The following is a 24,622-nucleotide window of genomic DNA, read 5'->3' as shown; positions in this document are numbered from 1 at the left end:
ACAATGCCACAAATTGTTGGGTGTGTGGTCGACTCCCCCCTTTCCAGACACCGAAGGGAGTTCTGCCACTCTTTCCTTATCCATTTTCACATAATGGTTCGTGTGGAGCATGGTCCACGTTAACGTCATCCTCAACAGATATGTCTTTTCTGAACAGTACATGTTTCCCAGACAAGCAAGGTCTTCCCCACAGAACAGGGTTAGATCTAGAGAATGAAGTTTATAATCTAGGTAATTATTCTTCGAATTTCATGGTCCTGAATGTTCAGTCTGATTCTACTCCAGACTTACCTGCTATTTCAGTACTACCAGTCAAAGGTGAATTATGTGTCCGAAATAATGGTTCCATACATGTAGGCCATAGTGATTGTACTACTATTGTCAAGTATAGTGACAGTAGGAAATCTATTTTCAAAGCTTCACGTCATTCTTATTTTGTTTGTGGTCAGACCGCATATGTTCGTCTGCCCCTCGATTGGGAGGGTACATGTTACATTGCCTTCCTACTGCCACCAGTTTTCCTAGCCCCACCTGACTATCATAGGAATTCCCACCTAGTACATACTAGACACAAGAGAAATCTCCCGATTGTCGATTATACTGAAACTGCTCTAGAACAATACATAGATATCAATAAAGGTGTCTTCCCCTACTTAGGTACTGTTGTAAATAGTAAACTGATACGTAGATTAACCAGAACACTTGAAGCAGTAGTGATTGAGACTACTTCTGCTCTAGGTAACTTAACCGAAGAACAATCCTTTATGAGAATTGTCGTGCTCCAGAATCGTCTCGTCCTTGACGTCATACTGGCCGATAGGGGCGGGGCCTGTAGAGTCATCGGATCTAGTTGCTGCATTTTCATTCCTAATAACGCACCGTCTGTTTATTCAGCTATTACCAGACTCCATAAAATTGCCCATATGTTACACCAAGATCCAGGCACCTGGACATGGTCCGGTTGGTTCTGGAATATAATTTCCGCCTGGGGATGGAAAGTATTGTCATTTCTGGGTATTGCAGTAGCGATCATATTCAGTTGCAGCCTCTGTTTACAATGTGGCCCTGCGATTTGCGGCATTTGTGCTACATCATGTGTTCCTAGTCCCAAGTCCCGTCCTAAATCCAGTTCCAAGAAAACTCGAGACGAGCAAATGATACTGTATGAAATGATAGATGGTATCATGAATATTGATGTTTCCTGATGGAAACGTAGTGACAAGGAGGGAATGTGGAAAAGTAAATTTTGCCATGTTCTGTGTCCCTACATGTCCTCCATCTTATGTTATGTGTGCATGATTAAATATGCATATGTATCCTGTATGTTTGATTAAAGACGCAATTACAGTTGTGTCCATCACTAGTATGCCAGTTTCCAGTTCTCGTGAAAGCTACGAGTATCAGGCCTATGTAAAGTTACGTTGCCACGTTTCTCAGTGTGCACGTTATTTCATTGTAAAGTCCCCGTTTCTAGGCCTCAAAAGGGCCCGGACACCAGATTCAGCTCCTGTCTCCTGAGCCTCGCTGAGGAGCGATACAGCCCCCACCTGTATCCTCGACCCTTCACTTACTTCCTGCCTCACAGTGCCCGGCTCAGCCTGGCTCTGCCTACGAGTCTGCCAAGAGTATGTTATGATTCTAGTTATCAGTCCAGCCCTCCTTCTCTGCATTCCTAAGCTACTGAATCGCATCAATAGTTTCCGTCATTGTCTAGCCTTTACGTCTCCATGTAAGAGAAATACTGCATTTAATGGTCATTTAATATTCTTCATCACGCACTACATGTAGAATAATGCATGCTCCAGTCTTAGAGTCCGTTAGCCTCTCCCCTCCTGACTCTTAGTTTATATCAACATGTTCTCTAAACATCAGATACTAGATACTGTTTAGGTACATGTCGCCCTGACTCTCCAGACTTCAGTCTCTGCTCCTAGCACAGAGTTCATAGCCCCCAGCTTCTCCTAGTAACACGTCATTGTCAGTTTACGCGCACCATTAGGTTAGAGGTCCCGGCTCCTTAGGTAGCCCCCTCCATGTTTCCGCCCCATTTATGACATATTCTGTTACGTTTACATCACATGTCTATGTATACGCCCCTGTTACACCCATTTTCACCCTTATCTTTCGCGACTGCTATTGACCACACCCACTGCTCCGCCTACTGTAATTCATTGTAATGTAACTGTTTTAGTATATATATTTGTGGACTGTTATTAAATGTTGTGCCGATTCTGATCCTGCCCCCGGCAGCGCTGCCATCCTGTTCCCGTGCAGGTTGTCCTGTTCCTGTCCTTTATGCTGTATTAAACCTGCAAACTCCTACTACCTCGAATCTTGACTCTTATTTATTGAGCTATCTGTTATTCATTTATCCATTCAAAAATAGAGGTATTATTTATTTATTTACCACAGGGCACAGAATTGTTTCGCCTTGTTGGGTGCTGCATGATGGGGTCGAGTTCTTGTATCAGCCAGGTGATCATTTCCCCATTCAGCCTGTATTTAGCATAAATCTGTTCTCTGGTTTGCCCCAGCAAGGTGACCCGCTGCCGGTAAATCCTTGCCTGCCTCATGCGTCTCCTCCGTGCTGCTCGCTGTAGCCTTCGCCGCCTCACCACCATGTACATCCCATGCATTGTGGAACGCCTATTGCTGCTGCTGAATGTCCTTATGTGTGATTGGTCAGGCCTGGACCTGTTGGTGGTTGGCTAACAGTTTTTCAAATTTTGGTTAATCATGGCTTTTATGGTTACCACCTGCTTTGAGTTGTCCTTAAATTGCGCCGCGCTAATGTGCGATTTAGCGCTTTTTCGCTAATGTATTTCTTTCATGAATGCCGATTGAGACAATATTGCGTTTCGCTATTCAATTCGCAGATTCCGTGGTTGGTCGCTATTTCATTATCGCTAATGCTCGACTTCCCGGAGTCTGCGACTTTTACAGCGTAATCGCTATTCCGCTCGCTATTATTTTTTAGCGATTTCGCTATTTCGTACTTGAATGCCGATTCCGTGTTTTGCACCCGCAATTGCGTTTTCGCAGCCATTGCGGGCGCTATTTCGCTTCATGAATCAGGCTGTAAGCCTCTAATTTGGGACAACTCTCCCAAAATTGCTTTGGACTGCTCCCCATGGGTTTTTAAAAGATCATTGTTTAGTACAGAAACCTCTAGCAGATGCTGCAGGGTTTTTTTAAGGATCCACATAACCTCAAGCATGGAAGTACTCGAGGTTCCTGTAATCTCAAGCCCATGCAGTGGTGAGTGCAATTGATCATTCCATAAACCAAAAGAGCAGTCCACATCCACATTCTCCTTAGATTGTGACATAGTTCCATTTAAGTTTTTTGGGCTTATTTCTTTACTACTTGTGGGTATATCTTACCCTTCGTCCTCGATTTCACAATCAGGTGACCGCTGGAACATTGTTGGCGAAGAAGACAATCGTGGATTCAGCGGGACCCCAGTTAAATTAATTATAGACCGATTCAAGGAGGTTAAGATCTCATTACTCCTAGCCTCAGAGTTTGTATCTGCCACGACACTTGCCTCCTTACTAGTTACATCCTTCCCCTTAAAGTGTCTTCCCAAAAAGTCTTTGATCGAATTCGATACTGATGAGCCACCCCTTGTTACCTTTGGCTTTGCAGATTTGGGTGTTAGTAACAAGGATTGTACATTTCTTGTAGTTTGTTTCTTCCTTCTAGCTGGCTCACTTAACGCCGATTTTGGGTTGCCTGTTCCACTGCCTTCTCCGGTATCTGATAAGATCTTCTCTGACTTTTTACCAGTTTTTAAGTTTTTGCGGGCTCTTACTTTGGCCGTGACATTTTTATTAGCTTCTCTTTTTCTTTGGACCCTCTCAGTGCACAGAGCAACAACGGTGAGGCCTGGTAGGGTGGTACTTCCCCGACTCCTGTAATTACTGGGGAGAACAGCTCCTTTTTACCACTCTTGACTTTAAATTTTGATAACTAAAATTGCCGCTGATATTTTTAAATAAACAATCATAGCCTCAGTTGGTTAAACAGTTACAGCCTTTCCACCTTTGAGTTAAGGATAGGACATACTACTCCCCACTTACCTCTGTTCCTCGGTCTGCCTTTGCACACATTCAGCCTCCTGCCACCATCGGCAAATTAAAAGTTCAAGCGCTGACTTGAGTTCTCCCAGCGTTTTAAAGGACAACATGTAAAAGGGCTAATGCAAGGTGCCCCCACTTAACCTTCACTATGCAACCCCGGCAAGCCTAGAGCCACAGACTTTCCAAAGCCCTCCTTCGACTGGGCTGCTTCCGCCGGGCTGCTCAGGGGCTCTACGCTCCACGCTACGGGTCCTCTGCCCTCTTTAAAGGTGTATTTCCCAAGGTTCACCTTCTACCAGGCTTCACGGGCCCTCTCTGCCCGTACCGTGGGTCCTCCGCCTGCCTCGGTGTTTCGGACGGCGTTTTCCCCCGCGTAGCTGCCACCGCCGTGAAATCCTTCGTAAGCTCCAAATCGCGCCTGCGCAGACGGTCGGTATGCCCGACGTCAGCACGGCGCGATACGCTGTGGCTGAAGTTGCTGGGTGTGCGTGGCTGCCGAATGTGGAACAGAGCGTCAATGTGAGCACACATCAGAAGGGTGTGGTTAGTGACATTTAATAAAATGCTCTGCCATTGTACCATTTATTCTAGAATTCATACATTTTTGGAAAACTAGAAGCATAAAAGGGTAATAAGTAAAGTTCTAACAAATACAAGCATACACACATCTACTCAATCTTTTAAGTACACATACAAATAGGCTGCCTCCAAGATGTATTATTCTACAAAATATCACATCCACCCAAGGAAAAAAACAAGTTCTCTTGTCTTGTGTAAACCGCAGGTCACTTTTTTGGGGATAGTTGTGCTAGAGTTTGCACAAGGCGGTTTTGAGGGCCTGTGAGGCTTACCACTATATGTCTCAACCTAGTGGAGACTGTCATTACCTTCCTCATCAAAAGCAGAGTAAACCTTCTTTTATTATATATATTTATGTTCACCAGAGGCAGCACTGAAACCTCAGAAAATCAGGACCTTGGACAACAGCTTTTCTTTATTTACAAAGGGATTGAGGAGGCAGCAATTTCTTTGTTTAGACGTTTGAAAGGCATACAGTTGTGATGACTCTAAAATTTTCTTTTTGGGCCTTAGTCACTCAATACCTGTTTCATGCATGCTGTAATTTAAAAGAAAATGATTGATTGTCATATTAATTGTATTATTGTTTAGTTTGTGTATCATTTAGCCAATTTGGTTTAACATGCTTTCACAATTTGTTTATTTGATTAAAGTAGTGTCTGAGTATGTTACCTTACAGCAACAGAGGCAGGACACATCTAACAATACATTAAACATAATTAAACTGATTTTGGACCAAAGGTGTAAATGACATTTAGGATGGGGAGTTTGGATCGCTCAAAATGCAACTCACTATTGTTTTTATATTTCCATTTGAAAATGCCATAAATTTGAGTATCTGTTTTTATTTTCCAAAAGATCAGTTATGGATCAACAAGCCCACTTTTAGGAGACCGAAACCAGTTCCCATCCTTTTTCCGCACTATTCCCAGTGATGACTTCCAGTCACGTGGGCTGGCCCAGTTAGTGATACACTTTGGATGGACATGGGTTGGAATTTTGGCCTCGGATGATGAATATGGACAAGTAGGCAGTCAAATAGTACAGCAAGAGCTTATCAAGGCTGGAGCTTGTGTGGCCTTCAACGAGAACATTCTCATAAGCCGAGTAGACAAGAATGCTTTTCATATTGTCCAAGTTATCAAAAACTCAACAGCCAAAGCCATTGTCCTTTTTTCGTCTGTCACCTACCTGCCTCCTCTCCTGGATGAGATGTTGAGGCAAAAAATTACTGGAAAAATATGGATTGGCAGCGAAGGGTGGTCAACTACGTTTCCTGTTTCTTTTGAGAAATACTCTGAAATCCTGGCTAGCACCATTGGGTTTGCAATTCACAGTGGAGAGATGGCGGGTTTTCAACAGTATTTCACCAGCATTCACCCTTCAACATCTCCAGGGGATAGTTTTGTGAGAAAGTTCTGGGAAAGTGTTTTTAATTGCCAGTGGATGGACTGGGGAAACCTCTTGACCAGGGACAACACAACCAAGAAATGTACTGGAGCTGAAAAACTGGAAAACATTCATATCAACAGCATCATGGAATTTAGATTAACTTACAATATCTATAAGGCTGTGTATGCTACTGCCCTGGCACTGGAGGATCTAAGGCAATGCATGCAATATGGCGAGCATTTCCCTCAAGAGGCTTGTGCAAATATTTCATCTTTCCATCCATGGCAGGTAAGTTACCTTGCTGTTGATTATTCAAGAGACATACTGAGAAAGTTAAGATAGGTACAGGTGAAGCTATAGTAACAACAAATGTAAGTTCACATTGGCAGATATCATGGCAAACCACTGTCTGGACTGTCTCTGTAGCAAATTATGATGAAGGTCCTAAGTGATGCAATTACAATCATGTAGTAGCATAGAGTATGACTTTAGCGTGGGCTTCTTCTACGTCAAATTAGATGAACAATATCAACCAAATCTAGTTAATTTATCTGACAAATGTCTGTAATAGAGGTAATATGGGAATCCCAAGATAGCAAAGCCCAAGATATTTCAGGTACTAATACTAAAAATCTCACAGACCTGCACACGTATTTCACATTTATTTACCTATCTGTCACATTAGCTCACATAGTGTAACCAAGGTGGCAGCAAAATATGAAGAAAATGCAGTGCATTCAAAGACTTCTGTAGCTCACTCAATGGAAATCCTGAATGTAGAAGTTTTAATTTAATTATATTTCAACATGCAGACTGCATACATCCAAGGTACGTAAATCCCAGAAAAAAAATTGTAGAATTCTGCACAACTTAACCAGTTCAAAGAAAGTAATAGAACCTCAACTCTCAGTAAACATTTCTGAGTAAGAACTTGCAGCCTGATTCATGTACGGGCCGTTTTGCGTGTCCCTAATAGCGATTAATAGCGACTCGCTATTGAGGAAACGCAAAACGGCATTCATGTACTTTTCGGGAAAAAAATAGCGACTCGCACGCGGGCGCTAAAGCCGTTAGCGACCGACAAAAAACGCAGAAAAATCGCTATTTCCGGCTACCTGCGATCGGGATAGCGACTCGCAATCCTGATCGCACGGGATAGCGACTCGCAATCCCGATCGCACGGGATAGCGACTCGCAATCCCGTGCGATCGGGAATGCGAGTCGCAATCTCGCGGGATCTGGAAAACGGGAAGACGCATTACGAGCACCGTGATGACATCACAACCAGGAAGCAGCCAAATCCCACCCCCAAACAACACAGTGACGCTATCAGTCGAGTGTTGAAGACCGAAAGCTGCCGCTAAACCGCCGTTAGCGACTCACAACCCCGCCGAAATAGCGACCGACATGTCGGACGAACCCCAGCCAGGCCCCAGCAACAGCGCTGGCCGCAAGCGCAAACTGAAATTCTCCGAACAGGAGCTGGAGAACCTCATCGAAGGGGTGGTGGCCAACCACGACCAGCTGTTTGGTGCCAACTCCCGGAGGGTCCCAGAGCAGGAGAAGAGGAGGATATGGGTGGGGATTGCCTCCAGTGTGAACTCTGTGGGCGTTGCGGACAGGTCTCTGGAGGAGCTTAAAAAGCGGTGGTACGACCTCCGAGGCCGTGCCAAGGAGAGGGTGGCGGAGCGCCTTGGTGAGGCATCAGGCACCGGAGGTGGTGGACCGACTGTCCCACCCAACACCCCCCTGGAGGACCAGGTAGAGGACACCTTGGAGAGGGAGGCGTGTGTTGGCGTGACCCCTCTGGACTCCTCCCGCCCCACCCAAGACACCCAAGGTAAGTGGCATGCGACTGCGACCCTGTCCCCTATGACCGCCCCTGACCAAATAGGCTCACTCATTGGCCCTTAGTCATGCCTATGTTGTGCATCAGGAAATGACCTGAAGCATTGTGGGAGACGTAGTATGTCCACAATGTAGTAGTACCACAATGCGCCCAGAAAGGTTCCAAAGTGCGCAAATACACAGCCACCCAGGGAATGACACCCAGCATGCATGTAGCATCTGCACGTCTGACAGTCACATGCACCTAATGAGTATCCACTTACCTTCACAGGTGCGGGTGACAGCAGTGACAGTGAGAGGCTGCTGATCGATGAGGAGGCCCAGGAGGAGGAATCCCTACCTGATACACAGCTACCAGCCCCTGCAGCAGCGCCAACACCAGCAGCCAGGCCCCCCGCCTCTGCTGCCACAACACCTGCAGGCCCACCATCTGCCAAGGCCAGGCCCCCCGCCTCTGCTGCTACAACACCTGCAGGCCCACCGTCTGCCAAGGCCAGGCCCCCCGCCTCTGCTGCTACAACACCTGCAGGCCCACCGTCTGCCAAGGCCAGGCCCCCCGCCTCTGCTGCTACAACACCTGCAGGCCCACCGTCTGCCAAGGCCAGGCCCCCCGCCTCTGCTGCTACAACACCTGCAGGCCCACCGTCTGCCAAGGCCAGGCCCCCCGCCTCTGCTGCTACAACACCTGCAGGCCCACCGTCTGCCAGAGCCAGGCACCCCACCAATGTGCCTCCAGTGGCTGCCGCACCTGCAACACCAGCTGCTACAACACCTGCAGCACGTCCAATAAGATCTGGGCCAGCCACATCCGCTACACAGCGGCCCAACAGCAGGCGGGGCAATGGGCATCTCCATGCCTGCATGAGCGTGGAGCGGCGCATGCTCCGCATACACCAGCGGCAGTCCCAGCAGCAAGGAGCAATCCAGCTCCAGCTTCATAAGATAGGCCGCAATGTGGCTGGAGTCGGGGAGAGGATGGACCGCATGACGACGGCCATGGACCGCATGACGGCGGCTATGGAAGACAACACTGCAGCGCTGGTGAAGCACCGCAGTGTTGCAAGCAGGCGCCACCACCAGTTGCTGAGCCGGCTGTCCACCTATAGCCGCTCCAATTATGTCTCGGCAAATGCCACCACCCTGCTTGCGCGGCGCTCGTTGACCCAGCAGCACCAACTGGTCCAGTGCTGCGAGGATATTACCCGGGTGCTGGAGCATTTGACCACCGCCGTCACCGCACTGCACGCACCTGTGCTACCGGCAATTGTGGGGGGTGATGATGCTAGTGAGGGTGCCTCCAGTGTCAGCAGCCACTCTGCCACGCAGGCCCCCCCACCTAGGCGCAGCACAAGGGCTACGCCTGCTCCAGCTGCCCAGGATGAGGAAGAGCCTCACAGGCGCCTGGGAATTGTGCGCCGGAGGCGCCAATGACATTGTGTCAGGGACACAGGCGCAGGCTGAACTTAAGCCTGCCATGGACCGTCTCATGCAGTTTGCATGAATACTGCATTTTGTAAATAGTTGTTACCAAGACCCTTTTTTTTTTGTGATTATAACAAATACATTTATTTTGGTGCACACATACGCCTTGTGTAATCATTACAGTTTGCATGCAATTGTGATATATGGGGTGGGGGAAGGGGGTGGGCTAGAAATTGTTAGCTGTGATGTGGTTGCGACGTCTGTGGCCTTCAGCTGGGTTCTCCCCGCGTGCATGGTGCGCATGTGCTGGTGGCCGGTCGTCCCCCTCAGATTCACTGCCTGAGATGTCAACTGGTATCCGGCGCTTGGTTGCAATGTTATGAAGCATTGCACAGACAGCCACAATGCGGCAGCACGCTGCAGGACTGTAATACATGGCCCCACCTGTCTTGTGCAGTATACGAAACCTGCTCTTGAGCAGGCCAAATGTCCTTTCAATACAGTTCCTTGTCCGGATGTGCGCAACATTGTAGCGGCGTTGCTGAGGTGTGGCAGGGTTGAGGTAAGGGGTCAGGAGGTATTCCCGTAGGGCGTAGCCACTGTCACCTGAATGAGAGGAGCAGATGTTGATTGCCTGTGCAGCGCAGTTACTTCATAGCAATGTGACATTGTCGACAAAGTGTACTTACCAAGTAGGTGTCCTTCCCCAAACTCTCCCCTGATCAGTCGTGTGTGGAGTCCGCTGTGCCTGAAGATAAAGGAGTCATGGGTACTCCCTGGGTACTGGGCCACAATGTCAGTGATGATGGTCTTGGCATTGCAGACCATCTGTATGTTGAGGGAGTGGTACGACTTCCTGTTGCGGTACATATACTCCGTGCCAGCTGGTGGGCAGATGGCGACGTGGGTACAGTCTATGCAGCCAAGGACATGGGGAAAATGGGCAACATTATAAAATTGTAGTTTTGTGAGGTCCAAATCCTGTTGGCTCGTGGGAAATGTGATGTGCCGGTGGAGCTGGGTGAGCATGGCGTCAACAAAAGTGTGGAGGCAGCGTGACATGGTGGGCTGGGATATCCCCCCAGCAGCGGCTACTATGCCCTGGAAACTGCCGGATGCCAGGAGGTGCAGGCTGCACAATACCTGCACATGTGTGGGCACAGAATTGTTTCGCCTTGTTGGGTGCTGCATGATGGGGTCGAGTTCTTGTATCAGCCAGGTGATCATTTCCCCATTCAGCCTGTATTTAGCTTAAATCTGTTCTCTGGTTTGCCCCAGCAAGGTGACCCGCTGCCGGTAAATCCTTGCCTGCCTCATGCGTCTCCTCCGTGCTGCTCGCTGTAGCCTTCGCCGCCTCACCACCATGTACATCCCAGGCATTGTGGAACGCCTATTGCTGCTGCTGAATGTCCTTATGTGTGATTGGTCAGGCCTGGACCTGTTGGTGATTGGCTAACAGTTTTTCAAATTTTGGTTAATCATGGCTTTTATGGTTACCACCTGCTTTGAGTTGTCCTTAAATTGCGCCGCGCTAATGTGCGATTTAGCGCTTTTTCGCTAATGTATTTCTTTCATGAATGCCGAATGAGACAATATTGCGTTTCGCTATTCAATTTGCAGATTCCGTGGTTGGTCGCTATTTCATTATCGCTAATGCTCGACTTCCCGGAGTCTGCGACTTTTACAGCGTAATCGCTATTCCGCTCGCTATTATTTTTTAGCGATTTCGCTATTTCGTACTTGAATGCCGATTCCGTGTTTTGCACCCGCAATTGCGTTTTCGCAGCCATTGCGGGCGCTATTTCGCTTCATGAATCAGGCTGTTACTCCTTTAAAACATTTTCCACAAAGAGTAGTGTTTTTTTCCAAAATCCACTTTTGCTAGATTGTTCTTACAAAGTATTTTTTAAATATTACAACCATCGCACCTATTCCAAATCTTGTGGAGTGTTGGCAAGTCACGCACAAAGTTTTCTTGTACATTTTTTGAAGCTTCACAGAACCCTAGCATGGACAACTGAGTGATCATTTCTGTGGAGGAGGGAGGTGCAAAATAAAAAAGACATCATTTTAGAAAACCTAATGCTCATCAACAACTGGAATGAGTGTTGATCATAAGTGATGAAATGTTTAGTAACAAGTTTTATGGAATGACTCTTCATATAAAGATTATCCTTCCTTTTAAGTATTCTGGAAAGCCTTGATTAAAAGCTAGCCAGTAGACATTAACTTTAATGCCTCTTTTTGAGTGCTGCAATGCTTTTGAATACAAGGGTATTTTGCCTTTGGTGTTCTAGGATTACCCATTTCTAGCACTCAAAGGAGCAAGGCAAACTGTCCAAGACTTATCCAGAGGAACTGACGTGGGCTAGAGACTCAGAATTCAGCAATGCATCAACAACACTTTGTAAATTGGTGTTCAGTCAGTTTGTTTTCCTATAAAAATGAAAAGTAATGTATTACACATTACTAAATTCTACATGCAAATCAGCAAATGTCTACAGCAGTGGTCTCCAAACTCTCTAATATTGGGAGCTAATTCTGTTAATTGAAAATTGCCATGAGCTACTGCCTAACAAGTATACAACAAATGCACACAAATGTCAAATAACTTAAACAAAGAGAGAATAAAACCTCAATGGCACATGAGCTTTAAAGCAAAAGGTTTACATTCGCGGTCCCAATGGATTTTTTCCATTTGCTCTAGAGACAGTGAAAAGGAGAATGAAAGAAAAATAAGCGAGGCAAAATATTAGAGGAAGCGAGGAAGACAAAGAGACAAACAACTAAAGAATGACAGCATGAGTGAAAAAAAGGCAAGAGAGAAAGAAATGAAAAAAGAAGGAAAGCTGAGAAAGACAAGGAAACAAGGTGACAAAAGAAAGGAGAGAAATAATAAGACAAAGTAATAAACAGAGAAAAGAGCAAAAGAAAGAAAGGAGATAAAGGAAGAAAGGGACATTAAGAAGAAAATGGGGAAGACAGATGGAGAAGAGAAGAAAAAATAGAAGAGAATAGAAGAGAATGAGAAAAAGATAGAAAGTAGAGAAGTGAAAAATTCGAGAAAAAAGAGATAGGAAGAGAAGATAAAACATTCAGAAAGGAAGGAAGGAAATGCATGGGGAAAAGAACATCAGTAGAGGAAGAATGGAGAAAAGAAAGGAAAAAGTACAATATGTATATTCAAAAAGAGAAAGATAAAAGTATAACAGAAGGGACGATTAGGTGAAGACAAAGAAGGAAGATAAGGCGAGACTGGATTAAAGAAGTGAAGAGTAAAGAAAAAAGCAGAGAAAGAAGTAGAGAAAGAAACATAGGACAAAGGAAAGGAAGTAAATAAGAAGAGAAATCAATAAAGGACAAGAAGAAAAAATAAGTGGAAAAAGGAAAAAGAGAGAAGGGGAGGTAAATAGGAAAGAATGACAGAGCAAAGAAAATAATTATTAAGAGAAAGAAGGCGAGAATCAAAGGCGAAGAAAGAATTAAAGATAAAAAGGAAGAAGAAGAAAGGAGCAGAGAAAAAAGAAGGACTGAAGATAATGGAACAGAAAATTGAAAAAAGAAAGAAAGGGAAAAAGGAGCTAATGGAGAAAAGTTGAGGTTGAAATTAGAAACAAACTTAAAAGTTGAGAAGAATAGACCAGAAGAAAGCAGAAAGAGAAAGAAAATAAAAGAGTGGACATCAAAGGAGGAAATGAAAAAGTAGTATGGAAAGAAATATGTAAGGTAAAAAGATAGGAAGAAAAACAAAGAAAGGAGATAAAAAAAAATTGAAAAGGGAGTGAAAGACATGAAAGCGAGAAAAAGGGAAACATAAGAAAGAAGAGACAAGAAGGAAAGTAGAAAAAGAAGCAAATAAATACATTTTCAGAAGAGGCCAGGCTGAATCATCCTCCACTGTCAGCCTTCGAGATCTCACAGAAACCTTTTCCTTATGTTAAACAGCTGCATTTATCAAGTGGCCAACTGTACATTATCAAGACTGTTGACGGGCATTTATCATCTGTGAACTACTCAGTGGCAGCCTACACAGTGCTAGTAGCTCGCAATCGACCTGTTGGAAACCCCAGGTCTACAGTATGGCTGTTTGAAATGCCCATGGTGACAACCAATAATGGGCCTCACAACCAACAAGAGGCACATTCTAACCAAAGGCCAGACAAGCCCCTAAATGTTTATCAACAAAGGCAAAAGGCAGCAGGGTAAACAATAACTGCACTACCTAGGCTACTAGGCTAGTCACAAAAAGTAAATTCAACTCGTATTGCCCACCTCAAATGGCCAGCTGCCACATGACCACAAATAAATACAAGAGAAAAGGCTGATTAGAGGCAATATACAAAATCAGCAAATTAAAGTGCACACAAAGCAAAGTTCATTCATCATCTGTTGTGAGTTTTGTTGCAAGTCTTTGTTTTTCAAAAGCCCTTTGTTCACATGTGGAAAACAGCCAACGCGTTCCACCCTTCACGAGGGCTTCTTCAGGGCAAAGATAAGGTAGCCAGATTTCTGTGTCACTGTAATGTATCCAGCAATAAGTATACTTGCAAAATGTCCCTGTTGGTGGATGTTGTCTCCACAAATAAGGCCTAAAGCCGGTAATGGGTTCCTTGTATCCTCAGTCCAATTAAAACGTATGTTGCCTCCAAATTGTTTGACTATTTCTTTAGATTTACAGGTAATACTTTCAGACGAGTTGGAAAGATGATTATGTCCCAGAGTATGAAAGGTATTTTTAACATAGGCCAACCAGGGGATAGCAGACATGGTATCTAAACTAAGGCAGTCTGCCAGCAACTGCTCTGAAAACTCTGTCCTAGGAGTATGCAATAGCTTTAACTACAATAATAAAGGGGCTATATTAACGTGGTCCTCCCCAAAACTCATACACATTCCAGATGGGAGATAAGACTCAATGTAGCTTTCGGACTGACTAAAAGCATACACAAAAATCTGTTTTCGACTACCTATATTTAGCCGGGGGAAAGATAGCCCCAGACTCTATCTCTGCATATGCCAACTGAAAGGCACTTGCATTTATTGAGCTGGGTCATCTCCTTGATTGGCTTATGGCCTAATCTTTTAGCTTATCTAAAGATAGTGTCACAAGACGCCCCCATCATTTGTACTCTAGGATTTATTAACCTGTCCATTATCCCGTTAACATCCAAAAGTATCGCTAGGTAATTAAAAGCAGGTACCTTTTCATATTACATTTTTTAGAGTTAATATTTTTTGGACCGCATGTCAAAATGAATAATTTTTTATGGTTCACCTTCAGATTGATTTTGGTCATAAAATCATAAAAACATTTAAAAGATTTTATAGACCATTAGCAGTTTATACTAAAAGAACCACATCATCCGCATGGAGCAGTGCCAGGACTGGCTGGGGACCTATTCTAAAGACGTCCTTGCCGTATGATCTTAAAACAATTCTCAAAGAATTGATATAGAATAAAAAGAGGAAGGGGGCTAATATATGGCCCTATCTGACCCCTCTTGCAACTTTTATCGGACCACTACAATCCCAATTCGGCGCATAGTGGACTTTTGTTGTTTAGTCCTAATGTAAATACTTTACATGATCTAGGAGAGGAACATCGACATCTGCCTGGGCCAAGAGCTCCCACTACATACCCCTGTCCACTAGGTCAAAAGCACAGGAGAGCTCCCGTGGATTTGATGAGTTTGCCCGTAATAAGTTTGAGATTTAAGGTTTCCTCCACAGTCCTAAACTGGGTTGAAAACAATATTCTACTGGTGAGAAAAAGATGTTTGTCTCAGCCCAGTCCTCCAGTTTGTCCAATATTACCTGTTTCAGAGCCTTTGCTGTAGAATCAATTAGTGAGATCAGGTGGCAACATGCAGTTGACTTTCGGTCCTATTTTTAGTAAATGGTCATATAATGGCTTCTCTCCAGGAGTTAATGAGATTTTCCCTCACTGCTTCCCTCAATACATTAGAGATGAGAGGGGCCCAAAACACCACATTGTGTTGGGCATGGTGAAAGTATGACCTAGCTCAGGCCCTCCTGGATCTACATTGTACATTTCAGAGTTAGGGGGTAATTCTGCAAGTAAGAAATTGGTAGGTGGACTGGGTAATAGAAACATCTATCTAGAAAAACAGTTAATCGCCTATTTTATGGATGTTTTAACAGTAACAGTGTCTACATATCTACTAAAATGTATCTGGAATGTCCTCCAATGCTAGAGCTTAATTCGAGGCGGTGATTTCCGGTGCTCGGCACCGGCACTAAATTGTCAATACCGGTGCTTGTGATAGTCTGCGACAAGGTGGCACTGTCTGCACAATGTAGAGATGACCACAACAATAGTTAAATATTAGTTCAATATACTTTACAAAGGACTATTACATGCCACTTAATCCATTCTTATAGATTTGGGTACCTGGAATAGTCCGAATTGTCACACTGATAGGAGTACTATGGTTAGTAGCTATTTTGTTACTATCATTGGAAGTATGGTTGGGGCAATGTGTGGTGCAAGCTGCAGTGGCCTCCTGACCAGATCCATGGCTCTTCATTTTCACAAATTAAGCACTGTTTAATAGGATATGCTAATGCACACTTCATGCAAAGTCCCTATGGAGAACCAATCACATGGGCATGAATAGAACACAGGAAGTTTAAAATTGTAATATATGAAAGTGAATGCAGAATGTAGCAAAATCTGTTTTAGCCTCTCTTTGACTCTAGCTTCTTCACTACATCAAGAAGGTTCGCTTGCAAAGGGAAACCATTGAGACGTTCTTTGATGAACATGGCAACCCTCCAGTATTGTATGACATTGTAAACTGGCAGCGGGATCCTGATGCCATCACCAAGCATGTGAAGGTGGGCAGCTATGACTCCAGCGCCCCTTCAGGGAAAACCTTGGTGATCAATTCTAGCTCTGTCCAGTGGGCTGCTGGGAAGACACAGGTAAGGGCCTGCAACTTTCAGGTAGGAGTCTATCACATCTGTTCCAGTACCTTTTTTAAGAGCACAAGTATAAGGACATTCAGATAACTGGGTATATGCACATGCAAGGGGTTGTACTGAAACTGGCTAGGGTCTGTCCAATTCAGTAACATGGCCACATTATTCGGATATACATCGTGAACACAAGAATAGACCCATTTAGCAATTAAACACGTTTGGTATAGAAGTGGGGGAAATGCATAATGTGTATTAAAAACATCCATTCAGCCCATCACTGGGATGCACAAAGAGCTACTCCGGTAATTGAACTCTATGCTTGCAAGCAAATATAGAAATTCCTATACTGAGATAGGATAGAGCAAGGATTCATTACAACAAGTCAGAGATAGCAGTTATTTTACAAGAAAGTAAATTCAATTTAGTGCAGCAGACCACACAGAACTCAATATAGATCACACATGTCCAAATGCCATTCAGAAATAGCAGCCCCCAAATCAAGCTGAATCACAGCCCCATACGAGAACAATTTTATTTTTATTTATTTATTTAGATTTGTAATGGTCCTTATTTTTATTTATTTATTTAGATTTGTAATGCTCCTTATCACCCAGGGGTCTCTAAGCGCTTGTCAGAGGGTACACACAGGTTCGATGGAGGGGCCGGGAGCTGCTAGGACGTACCCCAAGCCTCCAGGAAGAGAACATTTTTAATTTTCTTCCTGAACGGCAGGAGGTTAGGTTCCTTGCGCACGTTCCCTGGAAAGTTGTTCCAGGCTACGGGAAATGCATTGGAGAAAGATCGCCCTCCCATAGCGGATAATTTAAAGCGGGACAAACCAGAAGGGTGGCATCTGCTGATCGGAGAGTCCTGCTGGGAGCGTAGGGGACTAAGCGCTCCTTGATGTATCTTGGGGCTTATCCGTACAGGGCTTTATGTGTGGTACAGAGGCCCTTGAACATGATTCTCTGCCTAATTGGGAGCCAATGGAGCTCATGTAACAGTGGTGTAGCGTGTGCCTGTCTTGGTTTTTTAAAGATTAGTCTTGCTGCGTCGTTCATGACTGTTTGTAATCTGGCCAACAGTTGTTCGGGGAGGCCAGTATACAGCGAGTTGCCATAACCCAGACGCGACAGGATCATAGCTGATACCGCCCATCTGAGGGTGGCCGAGGTCAGAAGTCGAGATATTTTCCGCAGTTGTCTTAGTAGGCCTACGCAAGTACTGACAACTAATGAGACTTGTTTTGTCATGGAAAGTTTGGCATCTATATGAATGCCCAGGCTTTTCACAGCAGCCGCTGGTTCCGGAGAGGGCCCCAGTTCTTTTGGCCAGAGAAGGTCATCCAGGGGCTGGACGCTGTGGTAATCGCCAGCACCTCTGTTTTGTCCGGGTTTATCTTTAGCGAATTGGCTGACATCCAAGTGACCGTAAATTTTAGTATATTTTGCAATCTAACATATGCTGAGGGTGAGTTGTCAATTTGAATAATAATGTAAGTGTCATCGGCATAGTTGAAGAGCCGGCACTCTATCTGGTTTAATGCAGAGATCAAAGGTTGCAGATAAGACTTAAAAAGAAGAGGTGAAAGTACAGAGACTTGGGGAACTTCACATGAGAGACTTGCTGGGTTGGAGACCAAATTTGCCAGTTGGACTCTCTGGGAACGGTTTTTGAGAAATTAAGTTAGCCAGGCGTGCGCGGTGCCCTGAATGCCGAGGTCCCCCAGCTGCGACAGTAACGGGTCATGATTGACCATGTCGAATGCCGCGGAGAGGTCTAACAACACCAGGGCACACGGGATCTTTTTGTCTGCCCTGAGTCTCAGATCATCCAGCACGGAAAGCATAACCAATTCCATGCTGTGATGGGCCCTAAAGCCGGCCTGGTTCGGTTCTAATCGGAGGTTGTTTTCAAGATGGCGAGAGAGGTGTGGGAGAACGTGCTGTTTGATTACTTTGGCTAGAAAATGCAGCTGTGATATAGGCCTAACATTTTTCAAGATCTTGGTGTCTGCACCAGGCTTCTTTAAAAGCAGGATCAGGCGAGCCTCCTTGAAATTAGTGGGGACCTGTCCTGTTTCCAGGGAACTGTTAAGGAGGGAGAGTACGTCGTCCTCTATTCCTAGCAGGGCTAGCTTAAATATCCTGGGTGGGCAGGGGTCTGCTGGTGACCCTGATTTCACTCGCCCCATCAGGCCTGCCAGAGACTCCTTAGTGAGTGGGGGTAGCATGCTAAGAGCATGGACAATCAAAGGGGGTGTCGATGAGGGGCTTTCAGGGCAGTTAAACCTCGGGGTATGATGGATTTCTGTCAGGAGATCCGATTTTTTTTTGTAAAGAAAGACTGAAATTTGTGACAGTCTTCTTGAGTTAAGGAGAGATTCTGCTCCTTGTTTTTCCTTAGCTCGGTCAGGACCTTGAAGGTTTCTTTCTGGCGGTTACTTGCTGCAGGGATTCTGTCCTCATAGAATTCAGCTTTCCTGGAAATTAATGCCTGTTTGTAGGTGGCAAATGCCAGCGCATATGAGGCCCGGGCGCTGGGTTCATACTCTTTACGCCAGGCTCTCTCGCTCTTGCACAAAGATCGTTTCAGTAGCCTAAGAGCATCGTTGAACCATGGCACACCTTTGCCCTTGACCAACATGACCAAATAACAACACATTCATAGTAAATGACACATTGAGTTCATTGACTGACTACTGGGGTGCTGGCTGCCTATGCAAACCATGTCATGCCATACACTAGTCTTGTACTTAGACCAGTTCAAACGTCTGTCTCAGGCCAAGCTCTAGTTCCACCTTAAAATATTCTCTCCTCCATCATCATGGAGCACTGTGTAATCTTTCATAGGAGATCCATGCAAAACGCATTCCCACATATATGTGCTTAACCCACAGCTTTTAACAATTACAGAATGCTATTGAATCAGAATGTCAAGGATGCAAAGACTATATTTCTTGTAGTAAGTTTGTCCATCAAATCGAATGTTCACATTTAAATTAGGCCTTGTTCTAAGAGGAGAGAGGGGAATATATTTTCCTAAACAAAGGCGAGGTTAAGCCTTACAACAACATGCCCTATCCAAGATGGTGGTCTCTCCATAGGATGTTCTCTGAGTTTCCCAGTGCATCATAAGTAAGGGATTTTCCCGTGATGTAAGTCCCTGATAAAACCACACATATGAAGGCAGTTTAAGGGAAGGATGCGTCACAACGCGTTCCTCCCCTTATTCGTTCACATTCTTACTCCCTCTGCTTCCATTGCTGTCCCTGTTGATTTGCTTATTGCGGTTGAAACTTTCTCCTGAATTCCGCTTCTGGAATTTGGTCCAGATTTTTTTTCCTTCTTTTTCTTCTTCAGCAGCTTGGTGTTTTGCACTATTCATTTCTAATCTTCTATCGAGATGCACAAGATTGCCAAGGAGGTTTTCCCTTTTGTAGGGTTTACGTCCTGCTTGGGACCCTCTTCAGGAGACATTTCACATCATTCAAATGTGCCATTCCTTGAAGGGTGGCATCGCACTATTGGAAGGATTTGCCCTTTCTTTGGGCAGTCTATAAGTGAAGTCAAGAGATGGTTCAAGCGTCCAATCCTTGGCAAATACAGATCAACATTATGGATTGTCATTTTATGTTCTTGGTGCAAAACAGCCCACACAGCAGTACTGCCATGAGCAACAAATGTGCAATAGTATTGGACTCAGGCTGTCTTATGGAACGGGTTTTATTTTCCTGTAAAGCATTCTGCCTAAGTAGCACAGTGCAAACGAGAACTGCAAAATAAGAGCTGGGCAGATCTGTACTGGGACTATCTGGAGCCCTAGGCTTGATCTGGTGGGTTTATAAATGTCTAATTTTATCTTAAAAGCTGAACACTTCTATGGTGAAGCCTCATTTGTAAGACGTTGCAAATTCCTGTATCCAGTAGAATATTGTTGGGTGCCCATCTATGGCCACCACTGTCATGAACAGCAGGAAGAAGAGGATCCGCATATTTTCCAGTGCACTGGTAGTCAGATTTCATTGTGCCTTACGTGATAAAAAGTCAAAATTGGGTCCTTTCAAGATATTTTACTTTTATATCACTTTTACACATCATTTGTGGTGCAGTCTTCCTAAAAATTATAATATTGGCATAATGTTCCCGATGATCGATGGCCTATACAGTTCATGGTGACAGCATAAGTTGTAACTGAGATAGATTATGAGTGACACAACAAAAGATGTTGGAAGCTCCTTCTGTAGCACAAACCAAGGACTTTCACTGCTTTAACTTGCTTTCAGAACACTACTGTGCATGTTAAAGTATGGTATCAGTCAACTGTTGTGCACATTGTTCCCATTAAAATTTGGACACGAGTCTCAGTTTCAGAATACTTGCATCGTGCAGTGGTATCAAGCCTCATTTTCTTTAATAAGAATTAATTCACTTTCACAATAAAGAGATGCACAAGACTTGGTGAGAACCTACTAGCCTTTTTGGAATTTGTGGTTTTGCATCATTTGAGAAGATCCCTTTGCTACTTTGACAAATTCTCCATACCTGTGGCTTGCTCCAAACTCCTGTCAACTAGGAACATTTATCATTATTAGTACAAATCACTACAATATCCTCAAATTCTGCCCAAGTAAAACAACTATCAAGCCTCCCTTGTATAGACTCTAATATCCAATATGGCTGATTGAATCAGATATAATTTTCAGTTACGATATCAAAAAGGTTTGATGGGATATTTAACATTCATAATTTATCTCGCATCCCATGTGACCTTGTTTTGTTTTTTAAGATACCTGTCTCTGTCTGCAGTCCTGGTTGCCCCAGCGGATTCCGGAAAGTTATCATACCAGGAAAGCCTATTTGTTGCTTCCAGTGTGTTCAATGCCTTCCTGGGGAAATTTCTAACCCAACAGGTAAGAGAACCAGCAGATAAGGACATTTAACGTATGATCTTCTTGTGGTTTAACAATGGCTCTTATGTAGTTTCCATTATTTTTACCTTTCAGACTCTAACGAATGCTTTGGATGTCCCTGGGATCTCTGGCCCAATGATAAACAGAACAGATGTATCCCAAAGGTCACAGAGTTTCTTGCCTATCAGGAACCTTTCGGTGCAGTCTTAGCAACAACGACCATTTCCTTATCAATGATCCCCATTGTCATCTTTGGCCTCTTCATTTATTACCGGAACACCCCTGTCGTCAAAGCCAGTAATTCTAATCTCAGCTACATCCTGCTTCTGTCACTCTCCTTATGCTTTCTCTGTTCTTTGGTGTTTATTGGTTTTCCAACTGCAGAAAAATGTCTTCTTCGTCAAGCAGCTTTTGGCATCACATTTGCTCTTTGTGTCTCTTGCATCTTGGCCAGAACCATCATGGTGGTTATTGCCTTCAATGCCACCAAACCCAACGGTGACTTCAGGAGATGGGTTGGGCCTCAGTTGTCCTATATGATCATCAGTGTTTGTACACTTATCCAGATTCTGCTCTGCGTCTTTTGGCTGGCCGTGACTCCCCCATTTTCAGAATATAATATCGACATTCAGCCTGGAATTATCCTAATCCAGTGTAATGAGGGATCTTCCATTGCCTTCTGGTGCATGCTGGGGTATTTGGGGCTTCTGGCAACCATTAGTTTCATAGTTGCCTTCCTGGCCAGAAAATTGCCTAATAGCTTCAATGAGGCTCAATACATCACTTTCAGCATGCTGGCCTTCCTCAGTGTCTGGCTGTCATTTATTCCTGCCTATCTGAGCACCAAGGGCAAGTACATGGTGGCCATGGAGATTTTTGCCATCTTATCTTCTAGTTCTTCCTTAGTTGCCTGTATATATTTCCCCAAATGCTACGTGATCTTGTTTAGAGCTGAGATGAACACAAAAGGTCATCTAATGGGACGGGGAACAAGGCAGAGCAGCAAGATGAAGGGGTTATAAAAAGAATGTGTTTTAGTGACTTATAATCCTGCATTAAGGACTTAGGGCCACATGTATAACCGACGAGTTTTGCGAATCGCGATTTTTGGCAACTAACGATTTAGGAGTCAGAAAATCTGATGTACAGCAGTGTCCCAGACACTATTTGAGATTCCCAAATGGGTTGCAAGAGACTGCCTTATTAATATTCATGAAGCAGGTCACAATTTGTGACCCATTGGGGATGATTGGCCCTCACAGGGATGGTGGCCTGCTGGGGTCAGCTGACCACCATGTCTGTGACTGCTTTTTAAATAAAGCAGTTTTTTAAATGCAGCCCATTCTCCTTATAGGAAAATGGGATGCATTTCAAAAATAAAAATTTCGTTTTCTTTTCATTTTTTTACAGTAGGCAGTGGTCCTTGGGATCACTGCCTGCTCTGAAAAAATGTTTGTTACCCCCTTCACAAAGAGGAAGGGGTCCCCTGGGGACCCCCTCCTGTTTGGGAATGGCTTACCACCATTTTGAAATTGGTGGCAATATGCAAATGTGTGGCGGACGCATTCCCGGTCCCAAAACATTCATACCTACCAGTGCGACTCGCTATTAGGAAGCGATGCCCTTCACATGCCCCTTCCTAATAGTGACTTGCAAACCCTATTTTGCGGGTCAGTAATAGGTTACTGACTTGCACAATAGGGTTGGTATATAGAAAAATGCTTTTTATGGTCGCAAAAGACCCAATGGGCCATATGCGACCAGTCAAATGCGTAGTACATCTGGCCCATCGTTTTTAATACTGAAATATCATCATACAACAACAAATGAATCATCCTTTAGTTTCCACCTTTGAATTTAAATGAGGGGGCAAGGGCAGGATTCATAGAGGGGTTGTGGAAGTACTGGCACCTGGGCTCTCATCTTCTTTCAGATGTTTAGAATCATCACTTAGCATTGGAAAGCCTTCTTCTCACCACAGTAGAACTATTAAGTCAAAAAGTAAGCCCAAATTAAGATGGACCTAATGAATGAAGGTCAGCATACTACCTTTAGCATGTTCCCCTTTGTCACTGATTGGCAACCAGATGTTCTTGATTAACAGATCACCTGAATAACATTCTTGGAGGGGTATACACCTGTTACAACGCATTTTTTACTCCGCACTACCATTACAACGCGACCATTACTCCGCATACCATTACAACGCATTGCGCTGGGGGGCGCTCTAGGATAGGTAATAAGTATAATTTACTATCCAACACCTTCCCTAGGGTCCACGGGGACTGGAGTTAGAATAGTAAATTATACTTACCACTATCCAGCGCCCCAAGGCGCTATGCGTTGTAACGGTATGCGGAGTAAAAGTCGCGTTGTAATGGTCTGCGGAGTAAAAGTATGCGTTGTAACGTCATACATCCTCTTGGAGGCCTTGCGCAGGCCACACCACAGGGTTAAACTTTCTACAGCATGCAGAACTACTTAGTGCTACATATAGTCAATTAACTATTGTATCCAGTTGATCTGTTGCAAAATTATATTATAAAGAGATCTGTTTGTAGCCATTGTCTTTCTGAAAAGTTGTTATATATCATAAAGGAATTTGTTATAAAATTACATGAACAGTGAAATCTGCATATTTGTTATGTACGTCACCCAGGTCTGCTAACCCAAATTTTGGAGTGACTTACTTTGAGCACTGCCTTTCTTGTAGCACGAAGGCCATTGGTATTTTTACCCCCCACACCAGCAGTTGGAGCAGGAGATGGGGAGGATGCTACTGGGTTTACAAAACACTTTGTGCTGAACCGAGTGGATCGTGTTACTACAACAAACAGCACATGCTCGGTTCGCTCATTGCAGTATGTGAGTTTTGATGGGATTAAAATTCAAAGGCCTGTTCCTCTTCCTAAAGGGCCTCCAAAGGCTACCTCATCTCCAAAAGGGACAGCAAGACAGAGGGCCTCAGCTTGCATCACTGATATTGTTGTTCTGATTTGACAGCATAGGTGTGGTTGTAGGGGGTGCTCTAGCACCCTCGAATATCCATGCTGGATGAGTTAAAAATAAGGATTTAAATGGTATTTTCATCTTGTCACATTTGCTGTGCATTCAGAGACAGAGGCCAAATGTCTGGCTCTGTCTTCTTACAAATGTCTGTTTATTCTTTTATCATGTAGATTAGTGTTTACTTTTCTTTGTCTGGCTGCACAGTAAGAGGATTTTTTTATCTCAAATATGTGATAATCTTGCTGATGTGAAAGGAAAGGCTGCAGGATGTAATTTTTTTCAAATACACTACAAAATCTACATACCGACAAATGAACTGTACAAATATTTCAGACTAGATCAACAGCCATGAAAGCATAAAATAAGCACTTTTCTGTAACACTGAAGTATGATAGAAGCACAGATTTCACTAAGATCAACACAAATCTAATTACTT

General features: G+C 44.2%; 1 protein-coding gene across 1 annotated transcript in view; it reads left to right on the top strand.

Moving 5' to 3' along the window:
* The window catches only part of LOC144797878 (extracellular calcium-sensing receptor-like), a 140,598-nt gene extending 118,399 nt beyond the window's left edge, over positions 1 to 22,199 (top strand). The window contains exons 3-6 of the mRNA XM_078668679.1: positions 5,520 to 6,341; positions 16,044 to 16,268; positions 21,054 to 21,177; positions 21,271 to 22,199. Of these exons, the coding sequence (XP_078524805.1) occupies positions 5,520 to 6,341; positions 16,044 to 16,268; positions 21,054 to 21,177; positions 21,271 to 22,199 (2,100 nt within the window). The remainder of the gene's footprint in view (positions 1 to 5,519; positions 6,342 to 16,043; positions 16,269 to 21,053; positions 21,178 to 21,270) is intronic.
* The last annotated feature ends 2,423 nt before the right edge of the window (positions 22,200 to 24,622 follow it).

Source organism: Lissotriton helveticus, chromosome 12 (genome assembly GCF_964261635.1).
Source record: "Lissotriton helveticus chromosome 12, aLisHel1.1, whole genome shotgun sequence".
Taxonomy (NCBI): Eukaryota; Metazoa; Chordata; class Amphibia; order Caudata; family Salamandridae; genus Lissotriton; species Lissotriton helveticus.
The sequence above is the reverse complement of the archived record's forward strand: the minus strand, read 5'-3'. Positions and strand labels throughout refer to the sequence as shown.